Consider the following 26,972-nt stretch of genomic DNA (forward strand, 5'->3'; position numbering starts at 1 on the left):
TTTTGAATTATTTTTTAAATTTCATGTTAAATTCTATTTAGTTATTTATTTTTTATTTAATAATTTAACATTGCCAATACTTGTATTCCATTACATCCCAACCTCGGTGGTAAGTTTGCATGTAAAAGGCATATTATTCAAATTTTATTATAAGTTTTCAGACTAAGATGGCCTTAAAAACATTGCAAAGATATTCAAAAACGCTTGATTCTTTTGGACTTGTGAATTGGTTCAACTGAATTAAAGAAAATAATTGATTAAAAAAAAAAAGCCTAGTCCAAAGCTATGTCTGCTAAAATAACATAATCTCACTGGGTCTAACACATGCAGAACCTGCACATCACATTAGTCTGTGCCAAATGCACACTTTTAAACCCAGAGCCCTCAAGGTCTCTTGCTTTCTACATGTGCATGTTGAGGACGTCACTTAGGTGTAGTAGGACCGGAGGGCTAAGGCCACCATTTGGAACAGGGCTTAAAATAAAGCTGAGTCCACATAAGTTGATGAAAACAAACTTGTAATAACCATATTTACATTTCTAAAAATACATTTATTAACTTAATCATGAATGAACATCATATTATGTTTTAGTTACTTCAGCATTTAATGTTTATTGCATTTTTTTATGTGCATAAAATTGGCCTCTGAACAACAACTTTCTGTGCATTTCTCCTAAATGATTTAACATGAATTAATCACAACCAAACCAAAACCTTTCCATTCTTCACAACCTTTCCTGACAGGGCTTTTAACATAATACAGACCCATCATTTACACATGTATCAACACTTTGCACACAATTGCAATCCTAAAACTTGGCACAAAATACAGAAAATATATTTATTTTACAAGAATATATGAAATATACACGTTTGCAGCTCTCCTGTTTCCTTATTCAGTGTTAGTATTTGACTTTATCCCAAATTAAGTAGTCTATGTTTGTCATTGAGAAGCATATCCTGCAATTTGGTCTGTTATTTATTTTTTTTATGCAGGCTATGTTTTCCTAAATAGGTCCATTACTATTTGGACATCGTTCTTGCCATAACCAGCATTCTCAAAGGAACTACATCTTCCACCCATTCATTCTGTGATTCAATCATTCTCTTCCACAGCCCAGCTTCAGAAGAGTTAGAGTCCATCCAGTCTACCCCACTACCATAACTTTTACCTGGAGAAAGATAAAAGCAAAGAATTCTCTGAGTGGTCAAACATTGTGAAACATTTTCTGATTTAAATGTGCTCTTTCCAGTGGTATAAATTATTATTATTATTATTATTATTATCATTATTATTATTAAAATCTGGTGATTTTAGACAGATTTATCATGAAATTAATTCTAAAAAAAATTACACATTTAAAAGTATTTTTGTATAAATCTGAGGTGAGCACAGATGGCTTTATTTCCCACCTGTTCCTAGGCCGAGCCTTATGCCTCCTATGAAATGGTTACTGAGCCGGTCATGGTCCCACACAGTGAGCTCCACACAGGCCTCTCTCAGGTCTTCTGGCCTGAAGCCATCATACACCATAGTGTGGTTAAACACTGGGTTTGCCGTCCTTTTCACCACTCGGGTTTTCTGTCGGCCTTTCCGAGCAGTGTCTGGGAGCACTGTGCTGAAAACCACAAGATACAGTATGTGAACGACTGCTGTTGCAAAGACCCATACACATGTGCAACACACATATGCATACAATCCATGTCATGAAAATTCCTAAAATATTTCGAGTACGAGATGACTAATTAAAAAGTCAGTACAGCCTGATAATTCTTGCAACTTCTTTCCTCTCCAATTGAAATTTACATACCATTTGACAAAGGGGTCTATTGCTCCTTCTCTGGCTGGCAGATCTTTACATTCCTTCACCCAGATCTGTACCTCACCAGTTTGTGGTGTCTTTTTACCTACAACCACAAAAATCACAATACAACCCTTCCTTTACAAAGATATATTACTTGGGTGAATAAAACATGTCATAATGAGTTCATGAATTCCATTCCATTCGTGCATTCAGCCATTAAAGGCCTATCACTTACTTTGAGAGGTCTGCTGAAGGAAACGCAAAGCTACTCTCATCTCTCCACTCATTTCCACACAGTGGTTAACACGCTTCGGACTCATCTGTGCTAGAACCTGAAAGTAAAATGTAAACATGCTTTTCTTAACAGGGATGGTCACAATGAGGCACAGTATAATCTTAAAAATAAGGTGCCAAAAATGGTTCTTTTGAGCAATGCCACAGAATGTTATGGTTCCTCAAACAACCATTCAATTGATGATTGTTTAATGAGCCACTTTTGTAAATTATGTTTGTAAATGGTATTTGTAATGATTACAAACATCCACATAATATAAAGTTTCAATAAAAGTTTTTCCTAGAATCACACATCCAAGCCAGGATCTGTTTAGGGGCGAGCAAGCTTTGACCCACCAATTTCTAAAATATGGGGGCGATGCCCCACCACTTTTTGATTGAGTTCAGCCTAGAAAAAAACCCTCCATTCTCTCTAACCACACAACCTATAGTCAAGACAAAGAGTCAAACTCAGAGGCAGAATCAATTAAAATCTCCACATAACTTAGAAGCGGGACACTTCCCAAAAAGTTAAATCTGCTCAGTTTCATTTTCAGAGAGAGGATTGCTGAAGATCCCTCAACTGGTTAATGCTTTTACTCCAATGCACATACTAATATTTATGCACTTAGTCACAGATCATGTCACAAAACTGTGTGAAAGCTGCTAGATTAGTTGCAGTATTTCTTACTGCTACACTGCTAAGCTAGAATTAGTTTCTCAGATATATAAGCTAGCAAAGTCAGCTATTTGAGTAAAGCCCAGTGAACACTGCAGGGTCAAAACACAGTTTGCTGCTGTTCTACTAGCATGTTTTAGCCAAGTTTTTTGGATGTGTGACATCATGTCTGCATTTAGGAACCACTGTTTCTGAGAGTTCTTTTTTTCCGTTATATGATCCATGTGTAGCCTACTGCTGTATTTAAGCAATACACAAACATAGAGAAACTGAGGATGTATTTCATCCCTGTTCCATAAAAGTGATTTTATGTTTGGCATTCATAAAACCTCAAAGCAAATGTGGTTTCACATAATCACCAGAACAAGATCATCAGCACTACAACCTGAGATTCAGATCTTCATGTTCAATGATCAACAAATCCTTACCCTTCCTTTCAGTGCATAGTCCATCATGTGTGTGTTATTGAAGTCCCACTCTGACAGATCCACATCCACCTCCCCAAGAAAACTGTTCCGCCCAAATGTGTCATTATGCCACACAGAGAGGTTTAAAGTGTGGGCTTTCAGGTTCTCCAATGGTATTTTATACTGCATGGAGACAAGCACATTTTGGTCTCACATTTTTAAGTTACTTAAAACTGTGCAAATTGCTGCAGTAAAATCTTGCAGTTCATACCCGTAAGATTTCATTGTAAGTAGGATTCAGAGTCTTCTTCTTCACCGTTGTTTTTCTCTTCCCCAGCTTTGCTTTGTCTGGTAAAAGGTAGCATTTAACATACCTAAACCACAAAGATGGGGATAAATTGCTGGATTAGTACAGCTGGACCATATCAACAAATTTGTCTGAACATTATATGAGTACCACATCACCTGGAATCAATATGGAAATGTCATTAGCTTTAATATTGGATTAAATCCTGAATTCTAAAATATTTTCTTGTTTGTATCAAGGATTTGTGATTGCTTCTAATCTTGAACCCAATAATTTTGCCACGTTACTTTTGAAATATTAGTCTTGGGTAATTATGGATAACCCAGGATTATGGTTAAGAATTACAGCAAAACATGAAGTGAATGCAAAGAGTCTGTTTCCGTTTGATCCAGTAGGAAGTGCTTCACACATATTCCACCATCTTCTCAAAGTTTCACTGAGATATAAACATTATTATTTAGAGTGTATTGATGTGAAATGGTGCACTGTAGCTAAGAGATTTCCCTACAATGGTGGTGATAGTAACCAGGGGTCGCAATGTCTTTAACACAATATAGTAATTATATTCACTGAAATGACCAGTGAACTTACACAAGTCCTCTGAGTCTTTATATGTATATGTTGATAATGCTAAAATAGTGATAAATCTATAGTTTCTTGGGAGACTATTCCTTCTTACAACACTATAACAATATGCACATTTCTTACAACCTTGCAGCTATGAATGAATATAAAAACGTTTTAGTTCAAAATCTCGAAAATATCTTTAAAACAGTGAATCAGACATCAGGCAGTCCATTCGGAAACATTTTGTGTAATAACTTTCAGTGAGGTAGCTTTTAGAAACATTACACTCTGGACGCCCAGTTCTTATCACCACTGTAAATGCTGAAAACAGTTTCCATAAAATTAGGCATTTCTCATCAAACCAAATAACTTTGTTTACCATTAAATAATGCACATATTTTGATGGAATTTCCCAGACGATGTACTGCATTCAATTAGTTAGTTCAGTTAGTTCCCTCTGGGTTCAGAGAAAGTCTTCATTCCTCCACTATAGTATAGTCTACAGTCTAGCAAGGTCAACTGATTGTAATTCAGCGATTGTAAATCAGCTGATTATTATAATACAAATATTGCTTCTGGAATCGTAATCTCTACTGAAACACTCACGGGTCAGAACGGTTCCTCTTGGGCTCCGCCACTGCCAGATCTTTGCACTGAGCTATGAAGATGTGGAACTCTCCTAGCTTTTGTACGTAGTTAATGGCGAACTGAATGGTCCCTTTGACCTCCACGTTGCCAAAGTCAGTGCTGTAAATGCTCATCACACTGCCACTGACCTTTCAAATTCAACATAAGCAGCTGAATTATTCACTAAGACAACAACTTGAAAACAAACAAAGCAAGACAACCATAACTCAGGACAACGAATCAAATGCATTACAACATGCACATGTGTGTTAACATACATAATTAGGAGGCAGAATTAATTTGCTTGTTGCACGTGTGTTAGAAATGGGTGGCACATACAGAAGACATGGAGGCACGGCCAGAGGATGTGCTAAGGTAAGTGTTTGTGCTGTCTTTCCTCTGTCTTTCAGAGTAGAAACTGTTCACCGAGGTACAGTCACTTCCTCGGCCGTTTCTCTACAACACAAAGGAGCATGGACCTGAGCAACGTGCAGGGTAAAACACAAGTGCGTGCACATGCGGCTAGCGAAGCTGCTGTGAAATTTCTGAGTGAAAACCGGAAGAGCGACATAACGTGTTTGGTGTTATATACATGTAAGCACAGTTAAAGGCATCACTAAACCTGTGAAGACACTATACATCTGTAATGTTTTAAGATCACATAGTCAACTTGCAGGCAACATATGGTTTAATTTGCACAAGAAATACTGATCGAAAAAGATATTTTCAACTAAAGAAATGGTTGGAATGTAGTCAGTAACACAGATATTTTGTATGTAAACTGTTCACCAACTTAACATGCATATTGTGGTTTGCATTTTGTATAAAAACCTTCAAACTTAAATCTTTTCTGTTTTTAACACCATTTGAAAATTGCCTTTTACAATCTGTGAACATTTCATGAATAGTGGGCCAACAGAAATGGTCCAAAAGCAGCTTGGAATAAAATTATGCTACCTTAACGTGCATTAAAATAAAGACTAAGAGCATATTTTCCATTTCCAATAAAGTATCCATTTCTGAGATACAAGTTATGACAGTAATGATATGTGGAACTAAGCGACAACACTTCACATGCCGTGACATAACATTGACATCGCCATGCCATTAACATGTCAAGGCACATGTCATATGCCATGACAGATTCTGTCAAGTAATATAACAATGTCATATTACTATTGCTATTAGTTGTCATAGCATGTCATAATGTTTGATGTCATGGTGGCTAACTAGAGTACATTTAGCTAAAATTAGCATGTGACATAAGCTACCGTTACATCTAACATTATGGCATCTGTCACAATAATTACCAGTAATGGTAATATGACACTATCACTGAACAAAATCTGTCATGCTGGCATATGACATCTGCCTTACATGTTTATGGGCTGGTTATGTCAATGTTATGCAGCAGGGTTCAAGCAAAGTGTTAACCCCTAAGTTCAATTAAATCACAATTAGGTGCAATAGATGGGCATTGAGAGAGGTATGTTTACCTGCTGCTGTATGAAGGCAGGCACAGACACGCTCAGCATCTTCATCTGCTCTGGGTCAGCGAGAGAGGAGCTGGGGGCGAGGGGGGCTGCAGACACTGATCCAGGAACAGCAGATACAGTAAAGGGAACAAGACAGCTCAGCAGTCATGCCTTAAAGCTCTGAGAGATTTATGGATGGCATTTATGAAAGAGCTTAGTGTAAGCATGCTGATCTGGGTTTCACCTTTCAGGCTAATGACTATGATATACTACACTGACACACTGAGGCTCGTTTATAAATACAGCACTTAATCTCAACATCAGAAGCTGCTGTCAACAAAGCTGCATGACTAGAGTACCTCCTTTTGGAGCTTCAGATGCTTACATTTCCAAACTGTTATTAATCACTTCATTTAATCATAAATGGCAAGCTCTCATCAAGTTTTCATGGCTTTTTAAAGCATTTTCAAAGTCAGCAGGACTAGTGAAATATTCACAAAATATAAGAAAGTTAAAAAACATACAGACACCACGAATTTTCAGTAGTTTACTAACTGGTTTTCTTCTAAGGAAATGTAAAAATATTGGTTCCCTACATTACATTCCTTTTTTCTTTTAAATTTTTAGAGTTGTCATGACTGATCTTGGAAATGGGACACAGATATCTAGTGACAAACCTAATATAGAAGAATTAGATATTTACCATCTTCTACGCTCAGTGTTATGTCACTCCTTGGCTCATTTTTCCGTCTTTCTTCTCCTTGGGTTTGATTGACAGAGTGTTAAAAAAGAACAATATGAAATTAATTGCAGCATAACATAATGACAGTGCAATCTTTTGAAATACAGGCTGGCTCTCGGCTGCAAAACATAGTCTTGGCAAGTAAAATCACCTAATCTAGTCAATACAGGTAATATTTCTCATTATGAGATTATCATTGTGTTTTTAGTTGATCTAATAAAGAATAATGGCTCAGGTTGCCTAAGGGAAGTAGTATATTTGACATCAAAGAGCATAATAGCCATTTAAAATAAAGCAGAGTAAATCCCAGGGCATCAGGGTACTCACGTGAGGGCAGACTTGCCAGGTTCTCTAAGCTCTTAGATATTGAAATGGGTCTGACATTTGCTTGCTTCAGAGCTGTTCTTACAGGGCTGGGTTCCACACTGCCACCTATCAGAATTTATATCAAGTTACATGCTGCACTTTGCATTACACCATTCAATTCAGGCTAGCTTAACTCCTGAAATCTACACTCTAGAAATAAAAGTGAGTAAACTCACGTAAGTACTGGCTGATAGAAACTGATTCACAGGTTACATTGTAAGTAAATGGTTTCGGTTGGGTTAAAATCACATTAAATTCACTGGCAATTTACTTACTGTGACAAAAATAATGTATCAGTATGAATTTGTTGGTGATCATTTTGTCACCTTTTGGAAGGGCTTATATCCTCTGTATTTATTGTAATTTAATTTTTGCCCCTGAAGTGCACTTGTAATTTTTGCGTGGTTTTATGTACCAAAAATTGTCATAATTCATTTTGCACAACCATTTTCCAACCTCTTTTTATCCCTCTATTCCTTTAACACTGATATATGATCAATGAACTCTGTTCTGATTGGCTGCCCTGTATTGTGCCTCATTAAATAAGCACTCAGAGCTGAAACACTCTTTATAACTTCTGTATGAATGGGTGGGTCTAAACTGCCAAATAGGTGGAATATATTTAAATCACAGAAACTTTAAACTTACAGAAATGTTTCATTCAAAATAGGCTGTTTTTGAAGCACAGTTTCCATAAATGTACAGTAAAATTTGGTTTTCTATGATATGAGCCCTTTAACAGAATTAGCATGCAGTTTACACTGCTACATAGTTATTGACTGTATTGGTTATTGTAATGTACTGACAAATGCACAAGCGATACATGGAGTAAAATCTTTTCATTTACAAAACAAACCTATTATTTTCTTGTTTTAGTTGATTTCTTCACATAAGTAGAGACAAAGTTAGAAAGACACTGGTGATGTAGAAGCAAGGTTTTAAAAATGTTTTAAAAGATGTCAAGAAATTACACAGAGCAAAATAATGAAAATGCCTGAAGAAAAAACACTGAACTCTTCAGTATTTGACATTACCTGCAGGGCATATAGACCTTAGTCAGGTCAGAATGTTTCAGGCAAATCAGTGACTTTGGATAAAGATGTTTCCAAATGTCACAAAATCTCCTTTAACAAATTATTTTGTGTAGTAAACCCTGCTTCTACCAAAATTAGAACGTTGTTAGGACAGACAAATCTATCAAATTGTTTCTAGTAAACCACGACTGGACCAAGTAAAGAAGAGCTCACAGACTGAACTTGTCCGAGACTGAGACCAGGCTTCAGGTGAGGCGCTCCTGGAGGAGTCAAAGGTGATCTCCTCCGACTCAGGCTGGGAGCTTCGAGAGGGCGAGCTCTCGTTACTCGCCCTGCCCTGGGACACCTGTTCAGAACCCTCCCCCACCTCTACTCTGATCCACTCCTGCCTGATTGGCTGGTCAGAGCATCCAGATTTGTGAGTGGACTCAGGTAGGCCCAGGTAATGCTGATAACTCAGAGGAATATATGACCTGGCTAGACGTATATTTGGCTGGAAATCATCCAAGCGTTTTCGTTCTTTGAGCAATATTGGACTTCCTTCTGAACCTTCATCTGAAGTCTTTCTGCTGTGTTCTGGTGAGGTCAACCAGGCTGAGGTTTGACCTTGAAAACTAGGCGAGGAACGGACAGGACTTATCTGTATTCCACCAATATTACCTATGCTGATTCCTCCAGAAGACTGGAACCTTCCAGGAGACGATGGAGACTGTTGAGGCGTAACCTTGAGATGTTGCTCAGTAAGATTCTTTTCATCACTGATAGGACTTGATTCGTCTGTGTGTGACTGTCCTGCTGGACATCTTATTTGATCCCTGTTAAGGGATGTGTCTTCCAGACATTCTGCTGAAATCTCCTCAGTTGGATTGATATCTATACTAAAGGCCCTCAATGGTGACCCATTCTTTCTAGACTCTTTGACTGGATATGAATCTCTTGATGGCACCTTAGGTTGGTGTCTTGGGCTAGGCGTTCTGGACTGAGCTAGGACTGCTGTTAGGTTGTCATCTGCAGACTGGTGGTCATGATCCAGAGCACCTGAGCTAATATTTCTAATGGGGGATGATCTTGGACTGCACTTCTTGCCTTTATCTGAAACAGCCTTTAGCATCTTGAGTGGAGAAATGTGGTGAGTGCTGTGAGATATCCTGTCAGTGTCATCTTGAGGAGTTTTGACAGGGACTTTGCTCGGACTTTGCTTCCGTTGACTCCTTTCTATCTTCTCTTTCAATGAGATCATGATCATTCCTGCCTCTTTGGTCAGAGAAGACTTCCGTCTCTCAGGGCCTACCACTGGATCTGGACTGGTGGAACCCACATCCACGGGAGACTCACTGACTTCTTTAGATTGTTTTTTCGGAGATGCTCCGTCACGAACATCTGGTGACTCAGGAGTGCTGACAATTATCTTTGGGCCACTTCTTTCTCTCTCCCAGAAGGACTTGAGATTGCTGATGGTGGCAGGCTCAGTATCTTGCTGAGTGAGAGGCTTTCTTACTGTTGGCACCGGATGAGGAATTTCATCTTCCTGTTCTTTCTGTTTAACTGGTGAACTCTGTGGCTCCTCAGATTTGATTTCAGTTTGAAGTCCATGCTCTTCTGGCTCCTGTGTCGTCTGATTAATATCAAAAGTAAATGATTTTGCCTCAAGAGATGGTATAACAGAAGCACCAGCACCATCTCTCATTCTTTTATGTGATTCCGGAGAACACTTATCTTCTTGACCTTGACTGCTACCAAAACATGTGTTTGCTGTTAATGGACCGACCCCTGGTGGCTTTGGGTCCATGCCCTTGTTTTCCTCCTCACTTAGTTTAGGCATCTCACCCTGATTTGTATCTGCACTTTTTTTGATGCTCAGTATTTTCGGTCCTTTGTTCCCTCGCTCCCAGAAAGATTTCAGGCTTGCAAGTCGACTTGGTGATCTTTCACCTTGGTCTAGACTCTCTTTCTGTTGGGTGTCATCATCATCCACATCATCTAAAGTACCACTGTCTTCTGTTTTAGAAAGAAGTACACTTGCCTCATGTTCTTCTGTTAAAACATTCAGTTTAGAAGAGCTTTGCACATCGGAAATGTCATTAACTTCAGAGTTTGAAGGTGTGTGAGGAGCTTCCAGGTTTTCAGAAATGATGTTGTCTTTTTTGTCATCAGGGTGGGGCACCACATCTTCTTTAGTTATCACAGTTTCAGGACTGTCAGCTTTTGTTTCTGCTCTAGAAAACAGTGCAAGCAGCCCTCTCCGGGGCTTTGGTGATGGCTTTGCCTTTATCTCTTCTTGTGTGGGGGACGTATTTTCTGTATCTAAAGTCTCAGGTCTCTCAGGGACATCTTTGTTCTCTTTGTCCTCCTCCGGAGAGCCAGGTCTTTCCTGCACTTTGCTGCTGTCTTTGGAAACCCTTCCAAACCACTCAAGTACCTTAGCAATGGAGCTGCCCTCCTCCTCTGTTAGCGTATGGGCCTGGCCCTCTGGGCTAAGGTGAAGGGCCTTACCTTGCTCCACAACAGAGGCAGGGGGCTCAGACACCTGCGAAGAATGAGGCTCAGCATGATCTTCACGATGATCTGCAGAACACACATATAAGGAAGTGAATCCAAAAAGTATGTCACACTTGGTGTGCTAATCCAAGATCATTATTCTCACTGTCCAGATTAATCTCAGTTATCAAGGGCTAGAAAAGGAAACTGATCTTGGAAACACACTCCTGTTCTGTCATGCATTCTAAATGTGGCATCGTGTTTAAATCTTCAGATTATGTGTTGGTTCAATAATGTAAACAATGAAGTATGCAAACATTTTTAATTCAGCTGCAGAATCCCAAAGTATAGTACTGAGCAAAAGAAACCACCCTTTATTTATTACATTTTCAGTCCAAATAACCATTAGGTTCAAGTTATTCATTTTTCAGGAGATATTTCTAAGGAAATTAGATATAAAATAATCCACTTGGATAAAGTAGGGAAAAAACAAGAGTTTCCTAAACTTCAGTTCAAAAATGATTGAAAGATACAGAGATACTCCTAACAACCATGCGAGACCTGATAGACCACCAAAACGGTCATAGTACGGTACTTAAAGCTTTCATCTTTGAGAAATACGAGAAAATCAAGCTCCACTTTTGCTTCAGATCTGAAAAAATCTACAAGTGTTTCTAACTTCAACTGTGAGAAGTCAACTCAATGCTATGGGTCTGAAAGGATGTGTAGCTGTCAAGAAGTAAGGAGAAGAAGAAAAGGAATTTTTCAAATCAAACAAAGAAGCTGCTGGTGTTCTCAGAACAATGGTCTGCCACCGCAGAGTCCAGACCTCAACATCACTGAATGTGGTTGATTTTACTTACATCATGAGAAGCAGAACATGCAACCAACCTCTAAGACTGAACTTTGGAGGTCTTAAAAACTACTCCTGCAGGTTTCTTTGAGAAATTGACAGCAAGTCTCTGGAAAAGAATGGAAGCTGTAGCAAAAACAAGGTGTAGACACTAAATACTGAAAGTTTCATATTATGTTTAGTTTTCTGATGCTGAAAATAAAAAAAAACTTGTTCTTAATAGCCATTTTGATTGGAAATTAAATAAATGGAGGGTGGTCTTTGACATTTGTACAGTACTGTAGATGCACATTCCTTGCAGTGCCAATTCACCAATCACCATTTGTAAGCTTTGCCTTCATACATGCATGAGTAGTGCTATGCATGTATGTTTGCTGCATGCCCAGGTAAGCAGTTAGTATGAGGAATGGATTTTGGGAGAATTGTTGTTAAACCACTTAAACACTATTAGCTTACTGCTGAGCTTGGTATTTTAAAAAAACAAGACAGACAAGCAGAATATGGTATAAAATGGAAATTTATATGATGTAAAACATAAATATGGCTTTGTAGCATGTATTTATAGGTTTCTGATTTTGAATTTCTTTACTACCTAATATTGATCAATTGTAGGTTGATTGATCCTGTGCTTATTGATTGACTGACTGCTGGATACACAGCCAGATTGATTTGACTGAATATTTAACAGTCTTACCAAAGGGGCTCTGGATGGTGCTTGCTGTATAGGCATTCTGATCACTCCAGTTCCCACAACCAAGGAACTCACCTACTTTCTCACTGCTCAAAATGGAGGGCTCAGGAGGGGGTGACTCAGCCTCATTTGTTATGGGAGCGGACTGGGCACTGATCAGTGGCTCTGAGTCAGTCTCCCCTATGCTTTTCTCATTGTATACATAGCAGAACAGCAGTGGATCGCTGGTGTTTTTAGATTCATTTGTGTCTGGCTCCCCCTCCTGTTCAAAGGGAGGAGTGCAGTCTTGGTCCAGAAGGCCATGCTCTCCATACTCTCGGCCATCCTGCACCTCCAGCCTCCCTGTATCTCTGGCCTGGATGATGGGGCAGAAGCGTACCTGCTTTCTATCTAGGAGCCCTGGAGAGGACAACTCTGAGCTGGGGGACAGAGGGGGGCTATGGGAGCTGTCAGAGTTTTCAGGGCTAAGTGGAGAGGTGGGCTGGCTGCTGAAGCTGTTTCGGTGAGAAAGAGAGTCAGTGAAGCTACAGCTGGAGCTGCTGTACTTCAGAATGCCCCGTGGGATTGGAGACATGTCCTGTCTAGCGACAGTGTCATTGCTAGTGTCCATCACAGAGTTATGGGAGGAATAGAGCAGCAGTTTCTTTTTGGTCTGTGGTCTGGTCGTAAAAGAGGTGGTTTCTGGGGAGTCTGTATTTTGGTTAGAGTTAGAGGGAATAGGGCTCTCATTTGGTGGAGGCAACTCTGGAAAAAAAAATTGAAACAACAAAGGGTGGATAACCAAGCAGGGCAAACAGAAAATAAATTTAAAAATACATTGCAATTACATGAATTCAAAATCTTATTGAATTCATATGGATATGTACTCACAACAGGATGGTTAAATGAAAATGAAAACAATGTGCATTTTTAAGAGCCTCTTTGACATGGGAGTATTCCATAGACACATAAAGTCATGTTGTTCAAGAAATTAAACAAACACTTCAACATTTTTCAACCTAGTCTCTAGTCTGCTAACAGACATGCAGTCAATAACCATGGCAATAATCTCAACACCTTCCCATGTACTTGCTGAACAAAAAACATTTGACTTGAGACATTTATTATAGAAGCCAGCTGGAGGGTGCAGGAAAAACATCTCATTGGCTGAAACACATTCACTTTGGCTTTTATCATGAATGTGTTTTGAGTCGACTGTTTTTCTGCTCTTTTCTAAATACAGGGAAATTGCTATCTGTGGTAACTGATTACATGTCGCAGGCTGAAAACATTTTGCTGATAGTCCCTGAGTTGGTTACTGACCTGTGTACCAGCTTCCTTGGAAGACTTAAAGCTGATATTAGCAGATAAACATTCCATCAGTGTACTATGCTGTATAGCCTGGTCATGCATGGCAGCTTAGTGCAGGACTACATGCCTTTCTATATAATCTCTTCACTACTTGGCAGCTTTCACTGCCCCTACAATCTCAAAAACATCAACAGATACAACCTCTCTGGAATTTCTGACTCACAGGTTTTCATGCAATCTTATACTTTCACATGCTTACAGATATAGGAAAACCCTCTTTATTTGCATGGCCTCAGACTAATGAAACTAAAATACTTTCACAGGGACTTTTCTAAGATAACTATCATTTTTCTCCATGTTCGGTTTTGAGTTAACAGGAGAGACACATATCATGCAAAGCGTAAAAGGGCATGCTTGAGTTAAACAACCAACACCAACAAGCTCAGGCGGGGTTCACACGCTGCACTGAATGGGGATCAGTCAATCAGACTTACTGTGTGTGCAAGGAAAATGCTTTGAGTGCCTGATCTTCACGTCGTCCACTCCAGTAAACAAACAACACATTCATTATGTGCTTATAACACAAGAGAGTATTATAGCATTCAATGCTTAGTTGTTTTCACAGTTGACTACCTGGCCATGTGTCAAACTGAGTCTTGCTACAATATTCTTATACATATGATCTAAATCTGGGTTATTGAAGGATGTGACACAAATTATTTATTTATTTATTTATTATTATTTAGTTTTCAATTGTTTATCAAGCACCTGTCAGAGAAAACCTAATAATTTAAACACATCCCATGTAATGCCAAAAAAATATGCTGTTTGAAGATGGGCTCCCTCTAAATGACTATTCAAACGGGATTAGTTTTACCAGTAGAGGTTAGGTAATGTAAATTGGGGGATCCAGTTGATTTCCACAATTTAATACAAGTAGACCTGACTGAAGTGTCATAGCAAGTCAGAACTACATGGCAGGCACCACACTCAATGACAATAACAACACGGCACATGGCAGTGTCTATTACTATGTTTTGTTGATACATTACTGTAATTTGAACAAGACTTTCTTTTTGAGAGAACTTGAACAGACAGAAAGTAGGAAAGGTAAAGGACTTCCCCTATAAAAATAATAAGGCCTAAAAATAACATTTCCACATTTTTTCCTTTATTTTATACATAGTTGATCAGCCAAGGCATGTTTGGTGTCTGAACATAGGTGGATAAAATTGCAAAAATATAACATAACAATACTTCTAAACATTATCTGAATACAAGATATGCACCACAATATTCTATTATTCTGAGGTTTAATAAATGGGAACAAGCAAAAAAAAGAAATTGTAGTGACATATTTCAAAACCACTATAAAAAACTATGAATGCAATCAGTATTTTGCAGTTAACAGCCTTTTACTGTACTACATTGAATGAAATACAACTGATTTTGCTGTCTTCGTAAAGAAACATGCAGTTGGTCAGTGTTTTTTAAGCACTGACAATATCCAGGATATGCACAGAAAAGCATATTGTGAGATAATGTGATTTGCTCTGGAGTTACAAGGTTTAATTTCTGTAAAACAAAAAGTTTGTCACTCAAAATCTTTTTTGGTGACACAGACTTCTATAATATCAGTCAAACATTTCTTGGCCGATCAACTATGTTTGAGTTATTAAAGTTTGAAACACATCTACACAAACATGTTTATCCAGCTGCTTGGTATTGAGATTCTCACCCTCAGCAGGTGTATGGCGTGACTCTGCAGGTGTTTGGCATGGCTTTGCAGTTGCCTTGTGTGGCTCCGCATCTGGCTGCTGCTGCTCCGCACGTATCCGGAGTGTGTCTGCACATGTCTGCTGTACCTTTGCAGATGCCAAGGGTGTCTTCCCTGCTCCACTTGTTAAGCATCCATCTGTCTTTTTTGGAGATTCTACACCTAAAGGCTTACTGTTGAAGGGATTTTGTCTAGGCTACAACAAATCGCAGTAATAATGTCAATAATTATAAACCTTTATAAAAGGGAATTATAAATATAAAAAAGGAACCTAAATATGATTGCAATACCTTGATTTGAGGCTGCGCATAAGGTGTTTGTGTGCCTTGCGGAGATTCTGCCAGTCTATAATGATCCTCCCTGTTGAAAGATACATACACAATAATGTACAGAATTAGAAAAAGAAATGGTTTAAAGAAATGTGAACAGAGTTCTGTGCTGCGGTATCTTGGAAAGCTTGGTTTTCATAGCTTACGCCTTCGAATTTCTCGAGAAACTTTAACAATAAATTGGTAAAAACATGTCTGTATCTATCCTGTGTTCTGAGGACATAATGGTATATCAGAAAAACAAAGAGAAACACAAAAGCATGAAGCATGAAAAACTGAATTCTTGAAGCTACTAACTAAATCCAACTATAACTATGTCCTGCCTAAAGCTCCCTGTTGGCTTTTTGTTTTGCCTGTATTTGGAGATATTGTTCATATTTTTAAACATCAGTGTGTCCAGGGACGGGAGAGGAAAATTAGCCATCTGTCTAAATCCGACACATTCACCTCACAAACAATGAAAACAATACTCTCTTCTACTCTCCTCTCTTTTCATTTCACCTCCTGTGCACTTTTGTTTTTTCCTTTCCTTTCTGTCCCTCTCCTCTAGTATCCTTTCTTCTCCTCTCTCCTCAACTCTACACCACTACAACTCTACATCCTCTCATCTCATTCTCTTCCCCTTTTCTTTCCACATCTCCTCTCCTTTCCTTTCTTTTCTTCTTTTCTTTCCTTTCTTCTCCCCTACTTTCCTTTCTTTTCCACTCCTCTTCTTTTCTTTCCTCTTTCCCTCTCCCCATATCTCTCTTCTACTTTCCTTTCTTCTCCTCTTTTTTATTTTCCTTCATCTTTCCATCATCATCCTCTCTTCACCTCCACTTTCATCTCCTCTCCTGTTACTTTGCTTCCTCTCCTTTCTCTTCATCCCTACTTTACTTTCCTCTCCTTCACCTTCTCTTCTCCTCTTCTTTCCTCTCCACTACTCTTTTCTTTTCCTCTCATTTCTTTGCCTCTCCTCTTATTTTCTTTCCTTTCCTCTCCTCCCTTCCATTTTCTTTTTCTCTCCTCTCATTGTTCTTTCTTCTATTCTCTTCTCCTTTCCGTCTTTTTCTTCTCCTCTACTTTTCTTTCTTTTATTCTCCTGTTCTTTCCTTTCCTTTACTCTTTTTTTCTACACCACTTTCTTTTACTCTCCCCTCCTCTTCTCCTCTCCTCTCCTTCCCCTCATCTCCTTTCTCTGCTTCTCCTATTCTTTCCTCTCCTCTACTCTTTTCTTTTCCTCTTATTTTTTCCCTTTCATCTTCCTTTCTTTCTTTTCCTCCCTTACACGTTTTTCCCCTCCTCCCCTTTCCATCCCTTTCTTTTCCTCTACTCTACTTTCTTTTCCTCTCCTTTTCTTTCCTGTCCTCTACTCTATTCTCTTTTTCTCTATTCTCTTTTTCTCTATTCTATTTTTCTCTTCTCTTCTCTTCTCTTCTCTTCTCCATTTGTGTGACACCTACCCAAAACATGGGAAAGCGCTGTGCTTCCCCTGCTAAACCCTGATCTACAGCACACACTCCTCTCCCCACTTAGGCCTTCACACACATTCCCAAGTATGAAGAAAGAGATTAAATTCTCTCTATGTCACATGCAAAGCATGAACCATGGGAAGAGTTTTTGTGTGCATTAAGAGTTCTTATGCACAGAGAAATTGCAAAAGAAAGTCTGGACTGGGGGAGAGTTTTCTTATAATGAAAATCAAGTGATTTTTGCTCATGAACAGGATAAGAAAAATTCTGCGTATTCTGAGTTTTGCTGTTAACGTGCCAATGTCCCCAGCCTTGTTAATGGCCGGATGTTGTGTCGAGGGCGGGGTGCTGAGTGATTCTCAGAGCAAGCACACAGTAATCCCATATTTTGTTTTAACTCAAATAAAATCTGTTGTACATAATACTGAATATATCCCTTTTATTACTTCACTATTTTAAGTTTTGTTTGATGATTTCGTACAACCAAATGGCTGTTGGTTTTAATCATTTCTCTCTCACTAAAGTTACTCCACAAATGTGTATAACTAAATGAAACTAAGTAAGCTGAGTTGTTGACATGAAATACACTGACATGTTTGTTTTGTTAACAGGATCTTGTTGGGTAAAACTTACTTCTTTCCCATTGGCTCCTGGCTCTATTTGCATATTAGGCTGTTTTTGTTTTCCTTTTTTGTACTCAACATCAGAGTGTTGTCATTCCAACCAGGCTGCCTTTCCTGATGTGCTCCTGAATGCTTTTCCCGTATTTTTCACTCAGCTGCCTGACCTTGTGTTGTGGGCTGAAAGGGCAAATTTTTGTTCTCTTTGCTGCCAAATATAGACACGTGCTGGTGAATGACCACATTCAGCCGAAGGGTTAATCCGTCAGGATTTGGCAAAGTGGTCAATGTTGCTTAATCAAAAAAGATTCTTAATTACCTATTGAAATATATAATAAAATTGGGATTTTTAGGTTTGACTAACTTAAAAATTGGAACTAAAATAATGAGAATTGATGAATTGCACAAACACACGTTTATGTTAATCTAACACAAAAAATATTTTTATTCTAACATGCAATGTTTAATGTCTTAAGTACACTGAACTTAAACCTGCTGGTTTGTTCACCAATGCTTAATGTTTTTAGGGCGATAGGTTACCTTAAATTATTAAAGTTATATGAACTTATTTGGGCTTACAGTGCAGAGTGGCATTCAGAAATGGTTTTATTTTTTCCCAAATTGTGTGTCTGTCTATAAATGCATGTTTACCTGCTATCCTGTGATGGAAATTCATCCAGAATTCCAGACAGTTCTGGTGGGATAAAGACATCCTTGCTCTCACTGTTCAGAAAGCTAGACGACGGCCAGATTTCAGAAACCTCCACTGTAAAATACACCCACACACGGAATTAGTGAGACGCACACAGGCCAAACCTAGCTGTGTCCATCTAAACAAATGCCACATCAGGAGCCAAATGATGTGCGAACATAAACATTTCGGTGGAGCCAGAAAATTAAAACACACTCAATGGAATCCAACCCACAGTGTGTCTTCTACACTTCTCCAGTAATATAAAAAATTCTGTTAGTTCTGAACTTTTTATCAAGTCATGTTAAATTGTGGTCTTTGATCCTGTTCAATTAAGGCATAATAGAGTTAAATTAAACCTTAGAACTGACTTTGCCAGAACTGACTTACAGCGAGGCACTTCTCTAAGCCAAAAGTTTCTATAAGCAAGCACACATAATGTCACAGAGGTTATTACGTAGTGGTGGCCAAAGTTCAGCAGCTTTGTGCCAATAAAATAATAGCCATAAACTTTTGCCTTCTTGTGTAAGTAAATATACTACTGCTACTGTAAAAAAACACTTGACCATGTGTCAGCCTCTTAAATAAGCAAAACCTGACATAATAAATGCTGTTATTTTCTCAGTATGATGCTTGGAGACAGTTTGGCTTGTCACAGGCAAATTATCTTAGCTGTTGTAAGAAGACCTCTTCTCTCCAAAGTAGTAACTTTAGAAAAAATATTCTTCACCCATCTGTTAATATAGCCAATGGGCATTTAATTTTAATATATATATATTTATATGTATATGTATATACAGATGTTTTTCAGTTTTTGACATAATTTGAAAATATCTGTTGCCCTTTAAGTTGTGTGTAAATTTCATGATGAATGGACTAAAAGAAATTACCCAAAATTACTTGGAAAAACTCTGGTTCCATTGACTTACATTAAAAATAAAGTAGTTTTTTTCCTTCTACTGTAAAGTTACCATTTTGGAGATATGAGGTTTTTGTCCGACAACAGCGAATTACAATCTTCAAATGCATAAAACTGCTACATTTTAAAAATGACATCTTTTGAATTGAAACTGCATTGTAATAATGTTAAATCCAAACATGTTTAAATAAATGCTGTTGGTAGTCAGTCCTTAGAGCGACACTGACCAAATTAACTAATTCTTTTTCTTTTAAAGCTAAATAACTTTTAATGGAAGCATTAATTAGCTAAAGAGCAGATCAATAAAAGTGTGAGCACCTTACTAGGCGTATTCAGAGAAAAGCATGTTTAGTATTTTCTTCCGTACCACCAAGCATTAAACTAATGTATTTTGGATTGATTTTTTCACCATTAAATTCAAATATATTAGACGTTGTCAGCCTAAATAACAGATCATACTATTTATGCTCAAAAACAGCGAAAATGTCTTTACTGTTGTCTTTGTCAGAGTAATGTAAAGACAAATTCAACTCAGACGAAACATTTAAGATGTTCCTTTGGGCCTGGGTCTAAAGTTAAACTTTATGCTTACAGACATCCCACCTGTCAACTCCCCCTCCACCCCACTGAGGAGCTTTCAAAGGTGGAAATGTTGAGAGTGGATATGTGTAGAGATGGAGGTAGAGGCCGCATGTGACCAAATGATGGCTGGTTTCTCAACAATAACAAACTGGCAGTAATGAGAGAATTGGCCAGTCTTGCTTGTATGTAATGTGAGTCCAGTCAATGTGTCTGTTGGCAGACTCACGTATGGTCACAGGGTTCCTGTGTTTCATGGAGGCTCTAATGATGTCGGAGCCGTGGATCCTGTCTCTGTGCCTGCGTGTCTTGGTCTCGTAAAACCACTCTCCTGTCAGGTACTTCAGCTTACCTTTGTCATGCTCTGTTTTCTGGAGCTTCCTGGGTGGAGGGACATGAGAAACATGTTTCAACTGATTCACTTATCACAGTTTTGGTATTTTTCCACAGAATGGGTCATACTGAAGAACATAAGGATCAGATTACACAGCCGTTTGTAGCTCTATACTCACAATTTGGGGTTTGTTTACATTGAACCTATGTGTTTCGTCATGGAGTCAAAAACAAAGTTGCCCAAAAGCCAAAGTGAGTGTATCTTTGGAGCACTGCCATAGAAAAAACACTTTTGTTTTCCGTAAAGTACCTTTCAATTAATAGTTTTAAAAAATGCTCGTCGTTACTGTATTTTCTTTGTTTTTTAGTATGTAAACATGTTGAAGTTTCAAAATGTACCATTTATTACCCAGTCGATACAGTCCATATATGGAAATTAAGCTGCGTAAACAGCTTGTTTTGAAGTAATTGTTTTTGTGATGTTGCAAAAACCACAACATTTACATAAATCCACATATTCAGCCTGCAGCAATTTAGCTCCGCCCATTTACACTTAACCAAGAATGAGTGTTTCAGCCTGTTCATGATGTTTTGTTTATTCAGAAGTTTGATGAGATGGAACAGAGAAAGAAAAGGTACCAATACTGCCACATTACTATTAAAAGCTAAGAGTAGTGATTTTTCATCGCTTCACATGCTGCACTGTGCTAAAACCAGTAAAACAGAATTATTTATGTACAAATACATAATAAATATATCTGAAGGAAAATTAAATATGTTTCAATTAAATCACAAGACTAGATTTCGTTCATATCATGTAGTCATAAACATATCACATTAAAAGTGTTGAAAGAAAATGCACACAACAGGCAGTTTATTCAATGTGCTATAAATGAATTAAGTTAAGTGCACTGGTTCATTTTTGTATACACAGTTCTGCAGTGCACTGTATCCTGCTCTATAACAGCCTGCTCTGTTTATGGTATTCTTGTCTGATATGGTGATTTTTTCCCACAAAGATGAAGGTAGAAAATGCAACCGTTAAGAACTTGATTCCTGGAGATTAACCTCTAAGTGAATAAGGTCATTTTACAGTGACATCTGTGTAGAGAGATTCCAGACATTCTTTGAAGTGCAAAACAATTACCCAAGACACAACTTGAACATGAGCATGTTTGAAGAACTTTAGCACATCTAAGAGAACGAGAGAGCGAATAAGAGAGAGCAAAAGAGAGTGAGAGTGCTTTGGAAAACAGACTCTACTAAACTCTATTGTATTTGCACATGTTCAATCCACAAATCCGCAGCTGAGCTGGCAATTACTCAAACTGCTTAAATGCCTCAGAGGTAAACAACGTCATCCAAGCAAGAAAAATAAGGAAGTACAGAAATCTAAATTACACACACACAATTCCAAAACACATCGGATGCAGTGATTCTTAAAAGAAGCCAAACTAGTTGGGTGAGGGACTTCCCAAATTAGTTTGAAATCTGTTCATACACCCAAATAAATCATGTTAAAGTAGTGTTAGATTGCCAGGTACTATCTAGGAATTTTACATCCATGTGCAATTAGCTATTTATTTATTTATTTATTGATTTAATTAAAGCTGCACTATGTGCGTTTTTGTTAAAATTGAAAGGACTAGCATTACTGAGCTAGGAGGAAACAAAAATCATTAATAATAAGGCCCAAAGTTTTTTAGAACACATAATACATCTTTACATATTAACGTCACACACACAGTCTCAAAAAGAAGCTCTGGCTCGATGTTTACGTGTCAAAGGCAAAATCAGCATTATACTAATAAAAAAGGCAAAAGTAGAACCATCACTTGCATCATTGGAGGACATGTCTTTCACCAAGTTTTCTTTGAATATTCTATAAACACTCTCACAATCATCAGATTCATCCCCAAGGGGGAGGGGTCTGAAGCAAAACTGATATAATAATATGTTCTTCCATATGATGCATGCTATTACACATTTCCACCAGAGAGGTGTCCAAGTCCGCAAAACTTGCATTGTGTAGTGTCCATTAATTAATTAGTGGTCAAGTGCTGGTTAATTAATGCCACAATCAAGGATTGAGAACCCACTGCTATGCACTTAAGAGAGCACATTAAAATGACAAAGTCTGACAGAACTCATACTGCTGTTATTTAGAAAAACAAGAATTAAACAGCCATTCATGACTTTAATCCATAGGGGTTGGTTTTGTGGCCATAGATTTAACCAAGTCTTGAGCTAAACGGCAATGTCAACTGTGTTTCACCATCAAAAACCTAAAATTTAGTCTATGCTTAGGCTTAATTTCAGAAACTGGCTCTAGAAGTCTAAAGTTAGTTCCATCATTTTGCTGTTCTGCTTATGATGGGTGTAACAAATTCTCAAAAAAATCACTAAAACATCAAACATTACCAAATGAAATCAAATTCACCCTCATGGATGTTTCACTCACTTAATTCGTTGCTCTTCTGCTTTTTTCAGCTCAGTGTCTCTCTTCAGCACCGCCATGATCATCTCCTGCTCCTCCTCTGTCAGGTAGCTCAGGTCAATCATGCTGCTGCTTGAGTTTCAGGCCCAGGTTTCAGATCAGATGGACAGTCAGTGGCTCTGGTTCTGCAGGTAGGCTGAAGCTGTCCAGCCTGTGTTCACACTCCTCTGGGACTAGTTCCCGGCCAATGATGGTGATCAGATCTCAAAGGTCCAGACCAGCATTAGACGCAGCAGCATCACTGAGGCTCAGCAAGACCCTGAGGGCTAGTACCAAATCTGTTTGTGCTGCCCATGTGCATCTGGATAATGTGGAAAATGAGAAGAAACACTGAGCAGCTACAAAACAAGACACACAATAGAGGCTAATCCAACAAACAGTCCAGCAACCATGATAGACTGCTTATACTGTACTCGCTATAGAATTTCCAGCTTTTCCCACTGTCACATGAATGAGATTGAAAGCAATGGCCTTTGGAAAGAGGCAGCCTCGATCAGTTGGGATAATTTGATGTCCATTTACAATAACATGCCATTTTCATCCATATCAGCCACACAGCGGGCACTTGTCCGAACGCTCTCATGTCAGACCAGATGGAGCATGTGATGGGCTATTGTCAGCTGACTATCAGAGGATGCTGCCTTGGCCACTTCTGAATGAGCACAGTCGAGACCACTGTGAAAGAAACCTTTTATTCGAAAATCAGATTAAGCCTAATTTAAATTAGGTGCCAGCAAACAACTGGTTTCAATCTGAACAGACTGTTCAAATTTGTGTCATGGTTGAAATGTGAATATCAGTGAGCTATTCAATGAGTGAAAGACAAAATTTCAACAAAGCCAAAGAAAGGTCACAAAATAAACAGGGCCCAAAGTATAGCATTTAAAGGGGCCCATTTCACATGTTTTTCTTCTCCTTTTTACTGTTATGTAAAAAGGTTTATCTAACAGAGCTTGATCTAGCACATAAATGTTGTTAAAGTTTCAAAATTGACCAAGTTCATACAGTCTAATCATGGAAACTAAGCTGAAAAAGCAACCAGTTTTTGTGATGTCACAAAAACAAATGCATTTACATATATCGTTGTATTCAGTCTACAGTAGTTTAGCTCCACCCATTCATGGCAAAGTTATAAGGAGTGTTTCAGATTGGACTGCTTTTTGAATAAGGCACAATATGGATCAGCCAATCAGAACAGAGCTCATTCACATATGTCAGACTTAAAGGCACAGTAACAAAAACAGCCTGTTTAACTCTAAGAGACAAAGAGGCTGGAAAATGGCCATTTAAAAATGAATTACAAACTCAAACAAATGCCACAAGTGGATCTCAGGGAAAAATGAAATGTAGGATATGAGTCATTTAATGCAACACAATAGGCTTGAGATCTAAGATGAAAAATAACTGACATCACACGTTCTCTTAATCAATAGTAAAATCTTACTTTTGTGAAAAATTTTAATTTAAATCCTGAAAAACTTTTAAATGTTTCTGGTCTAAAACTCCAGCTAAAATATATCACATTTATTTGCCCTGTTTTTCTACTCCATGGTCTGCCGAGACTGAGATAACAGCTTAAAATTAGATCGGTGCCTGATTCTCTGAGGCCTGTTTAAAAGATAAATTAGGTTACGGAATGATTGAGACCAATCAGGCAACATTTGACATGCATGTTTTAACTCTGCTTGGTTAAATCTTCTGCTCTGCACAACAAAATCAATTTACGGCACTTACATGTTTGTATGTGTAAGCAGATTAAAGTTACAGGAGCAAGAACGCATTCCATTCCTGCTCTAAAGGAAGTGCGTATAATCACTGTCCCACTGCTAATAACTTCTTCCTGTGATAACTCCCTGATTGACCCCCTTCCGTAACCGCAGCAGATTGGTTTTGGCGACAGCTGTAATGGAACAGAAACACTTCGGTTACTTGCCTTCTCACTCCTTTACACAAAAGCTATGTTTACTGTGTGGACAGCCGTTTGTAGTGCTCTATTTATAAAATGGATTCCTGAGTTTAAAAGCTTTTTATTATTAACATACTTTTTTTTTACAGAGTTCTTCCAGAACTACTGAGATGAGAACACTGAGAAGGATCTACATGCCATGACAGAGTTTTATGACTAAGGGGTATAAAAGCCTGAGGTGGAGGAGAGACAGCGTAGTCTTCAGATGCTTTCTCAACATTAGAACAACCACACTATCTATTTAAAAAAGGAGCAGCCTCTCTTAATCATTGTCATGCCTTGCACACCTTTCCTTTCTTGCCTTCTGGTTTCAGTCTGAGTAAACCATGCAGTACAGCTTCACCAGACACATCATCATGAGACTTGTCAAGTATACACAAGTTCATTTTTCCTGAGGCAGCTATTTGCAAACCAGCCCAACCTTCCTTTAGGAAAAATGTAACAAGGCAAAACCTATAAGCCCTGTTAAGGTCCTTAGAGTGTAGATAACTGCTTTTTAAAATGATGTAGGCACAACAGGCACAAGAGCAGGCATTCCTAAAAGGGATATAAACACAGGCATCAGCACATGTGCCTGATTTATGTATGAGATTTATTTCTTTTCATCTATAATGTGTCATGAAATGGGTAGAAACTGGTTGCATTTACTCAGTTGCATGGACTTTCCTGAGTATTTTCAATCCATAATACTTAAAGAGTTTTATTCCAAAATGCTAAATATCCATTTGTAACACATTTAGTCATAACATAGCACTGATACTTCTTATGGGAATGTACTGTATTCCTTAGAGGAATGTCCTCTACTTTTTTTCAAAACTCTCTATTCAGTTCCATTTTAGTCTTTAACCAGGAGTAACTACTTCCTTTTTTGGGTATAATTTCATTCTGCTCTGTCGGTTCAGCATCTGGACAGCTTTGCGATTGGTCACACTGCTGTCTTTTGAGGGTTATTCTTTCATTTAATACATTCTATAAGATATTGTGCACTTTTTTGTACTCAAGTTGTTTTTTGAAAAGTAATTTTCAGGTCTACTTGAGTCATTAATTCACTCAAATAACAATAACTTTTACCTCAGTGTGTGTTTAGATTACTCTACCCACCTCTGGGTAATAGTATTCAGAGGGGGGAATAGGCTTTAACAGGAGACGGGTGGTTTTCACTGTCAGTTCAACAAACACTCTCTCTCTCTCTCTCTCTCTCTCACTCACTCACTCACTCTTAAATATACACTGAAATCCTAAAACGCTTATGTCAATGCTTGTTTTAGTACTTGCAGTATATAGTATTCAAAAATCAAACCAATTTTGGGGCAGTATTCAAAAATAAATAATAAAAAAATATATATTTAAAACATTTCAAGTATTACATAATAAAATGTCAAACTGTATGGTCAATATTCCTGTGTCTTCTGTATATTTGCCATATATGGGTTTAAGTGAAACATTTCAGGCTTTTTATTGTTTACAGCTTATAGCACTGTACTGTAAGATCACTCTTTTGCACAATAACATGCCACTTTACTTTGTTCTTAAATGAATTAATCATTTTATTACATTATTATAACAAAAATTTAATAACACAAAAATCGAATTGAATCTTTACCTCAAGATTGGAAACCGTATCATATCTGAAAATGTATTGTGTATCTACACGCCTAACTTTGTCTTTGACAGTTATGTGCTACGTAATGGGTTATCAAATATTTGATTTTCAAGTATTTTATTGATATGATTATGATTGTCATTACACTGACTGTACCAGAAAGTTGCAGGGAAACATATTTTGCATTTTGTCTTATAAAAGACGGTTGTAAGTCAAAATAACCTACCTGTTGAAACATGAACCACTGTTCCTGTTACGGCAAGCTGCATATTTTAGGGCCAAAGCCCGGAGGATCCTGGAGCAGCCTGGGAACAGAAAAAGCGAGCTCTAATCTTCTTAATCTTCGTGGCTTTAACCAAGTATGTGATGTGAACACATTTGGAGAGGAAAGTTTACCTTGGGGTCCCACTTGGTTCTATATAAAAGTCAGGGCCGAAGAAAAAAAGGAAAACAAAAAAATAAAGTTGTAAAAGATGGGTGGTATTGAGGTTGACAGTATATTCCTCTAGTCCCTCTGCAGCCTCAGTCAGAGAAATGATGTATTCCGTCGGGCAAAAAAATCTCGGTTCTTGTGAAGAACTCAAGACACTACATATCAGCTGGAGCAGTTCAG

At 38.1% G+C, this 26,972-nt stretch overlaps 1 protein-coding gene across 10 annotated transcripts; it reads right to left on the bottom strand.

Annotated features, from left to right (window-relative positions):
* Nucleotides 1-530: 530 nt before the first annotated feature.
* sytl2a (synaptotagmin-like 2a) lies at nucleotides 531-26,972 on the bottom strand. 10 transcript variants are annotated; one of them, XM_036594910.1, is made up of 22 exons: nucleotides 26,756-26,972; nucleotides 26,586-26,664; nucleotides 24,525-24,690; nucleotides 22,755-23,091; nucleotides 20,190-20,341; nucleotides 18,423-18,537; nucleotides 15,662-15,731; nucleotides 15,333-15,567; nucleotides 14,089-14,136; nucleotides 12,308-13,048; nucleotides 10,776-10,847; nucleotides 7,210-7,314; nucleotides 6,844-6,900; nucleotides 6,162-6,256; nucleotides 5,005-5,121; nucleotides 4,645-4,814; nucleotides 3,436-3,538; nucleotides 3,186-3,347; nucleotides 2,041-2,137; nucleotides 1,812-1,908; nucleotides 1,414-1,619; nucleotides 633-1,172 (listed from the first exon to the last, which is right to left on the bottom strand). In XM_036594910.1, exons 4-22 carry the CDS (start codon nucleotides 22,853-22,855, stop codon nucleotides 1,024-1,026), a joined length of 2,892 nt encoding a protein of 963 aa, XP_036450803.1. In that variant the 5' UTR covers nucleotides 22,856-23,091; nucleotides 24,525-24,690; nucleotides 26,586-26,664; nucleotides 26,756-26,972; the 3' UTR covers nucleotides 633-1,023. The 10 variants fall into 10 exon arrangements, with proteins under 10 accessions (XP_036450799.1, XP_036450803.1, XP_036450802.1 ...); XM_036594909.1 differs by lacking the exon at nucleotides 24,525-24,690; XM_036594912.1 differs by lacking the exon at nucleotides 24,525-24,690 and having other exon boundaries at nucleotides 12,380-13,048; nucleotides 26,586-26,972.

The sequence above is a fragment of the Colossoma macropomum genome, unplaced genomic scaffold, assembly GCF_904425465.1.
Source record: "Colossoma macropomum unplaced genomic scaffold, Colossoma_macropomum, whole genome shotgun sequence".
In the NCBI taxonomy this organism is placed as follows: Eukaryota; Metazoa; Chordata; class Actinopteri; order Characiformes; family Serrasalmidae; genus Colossoma; species Colossoma macropomum.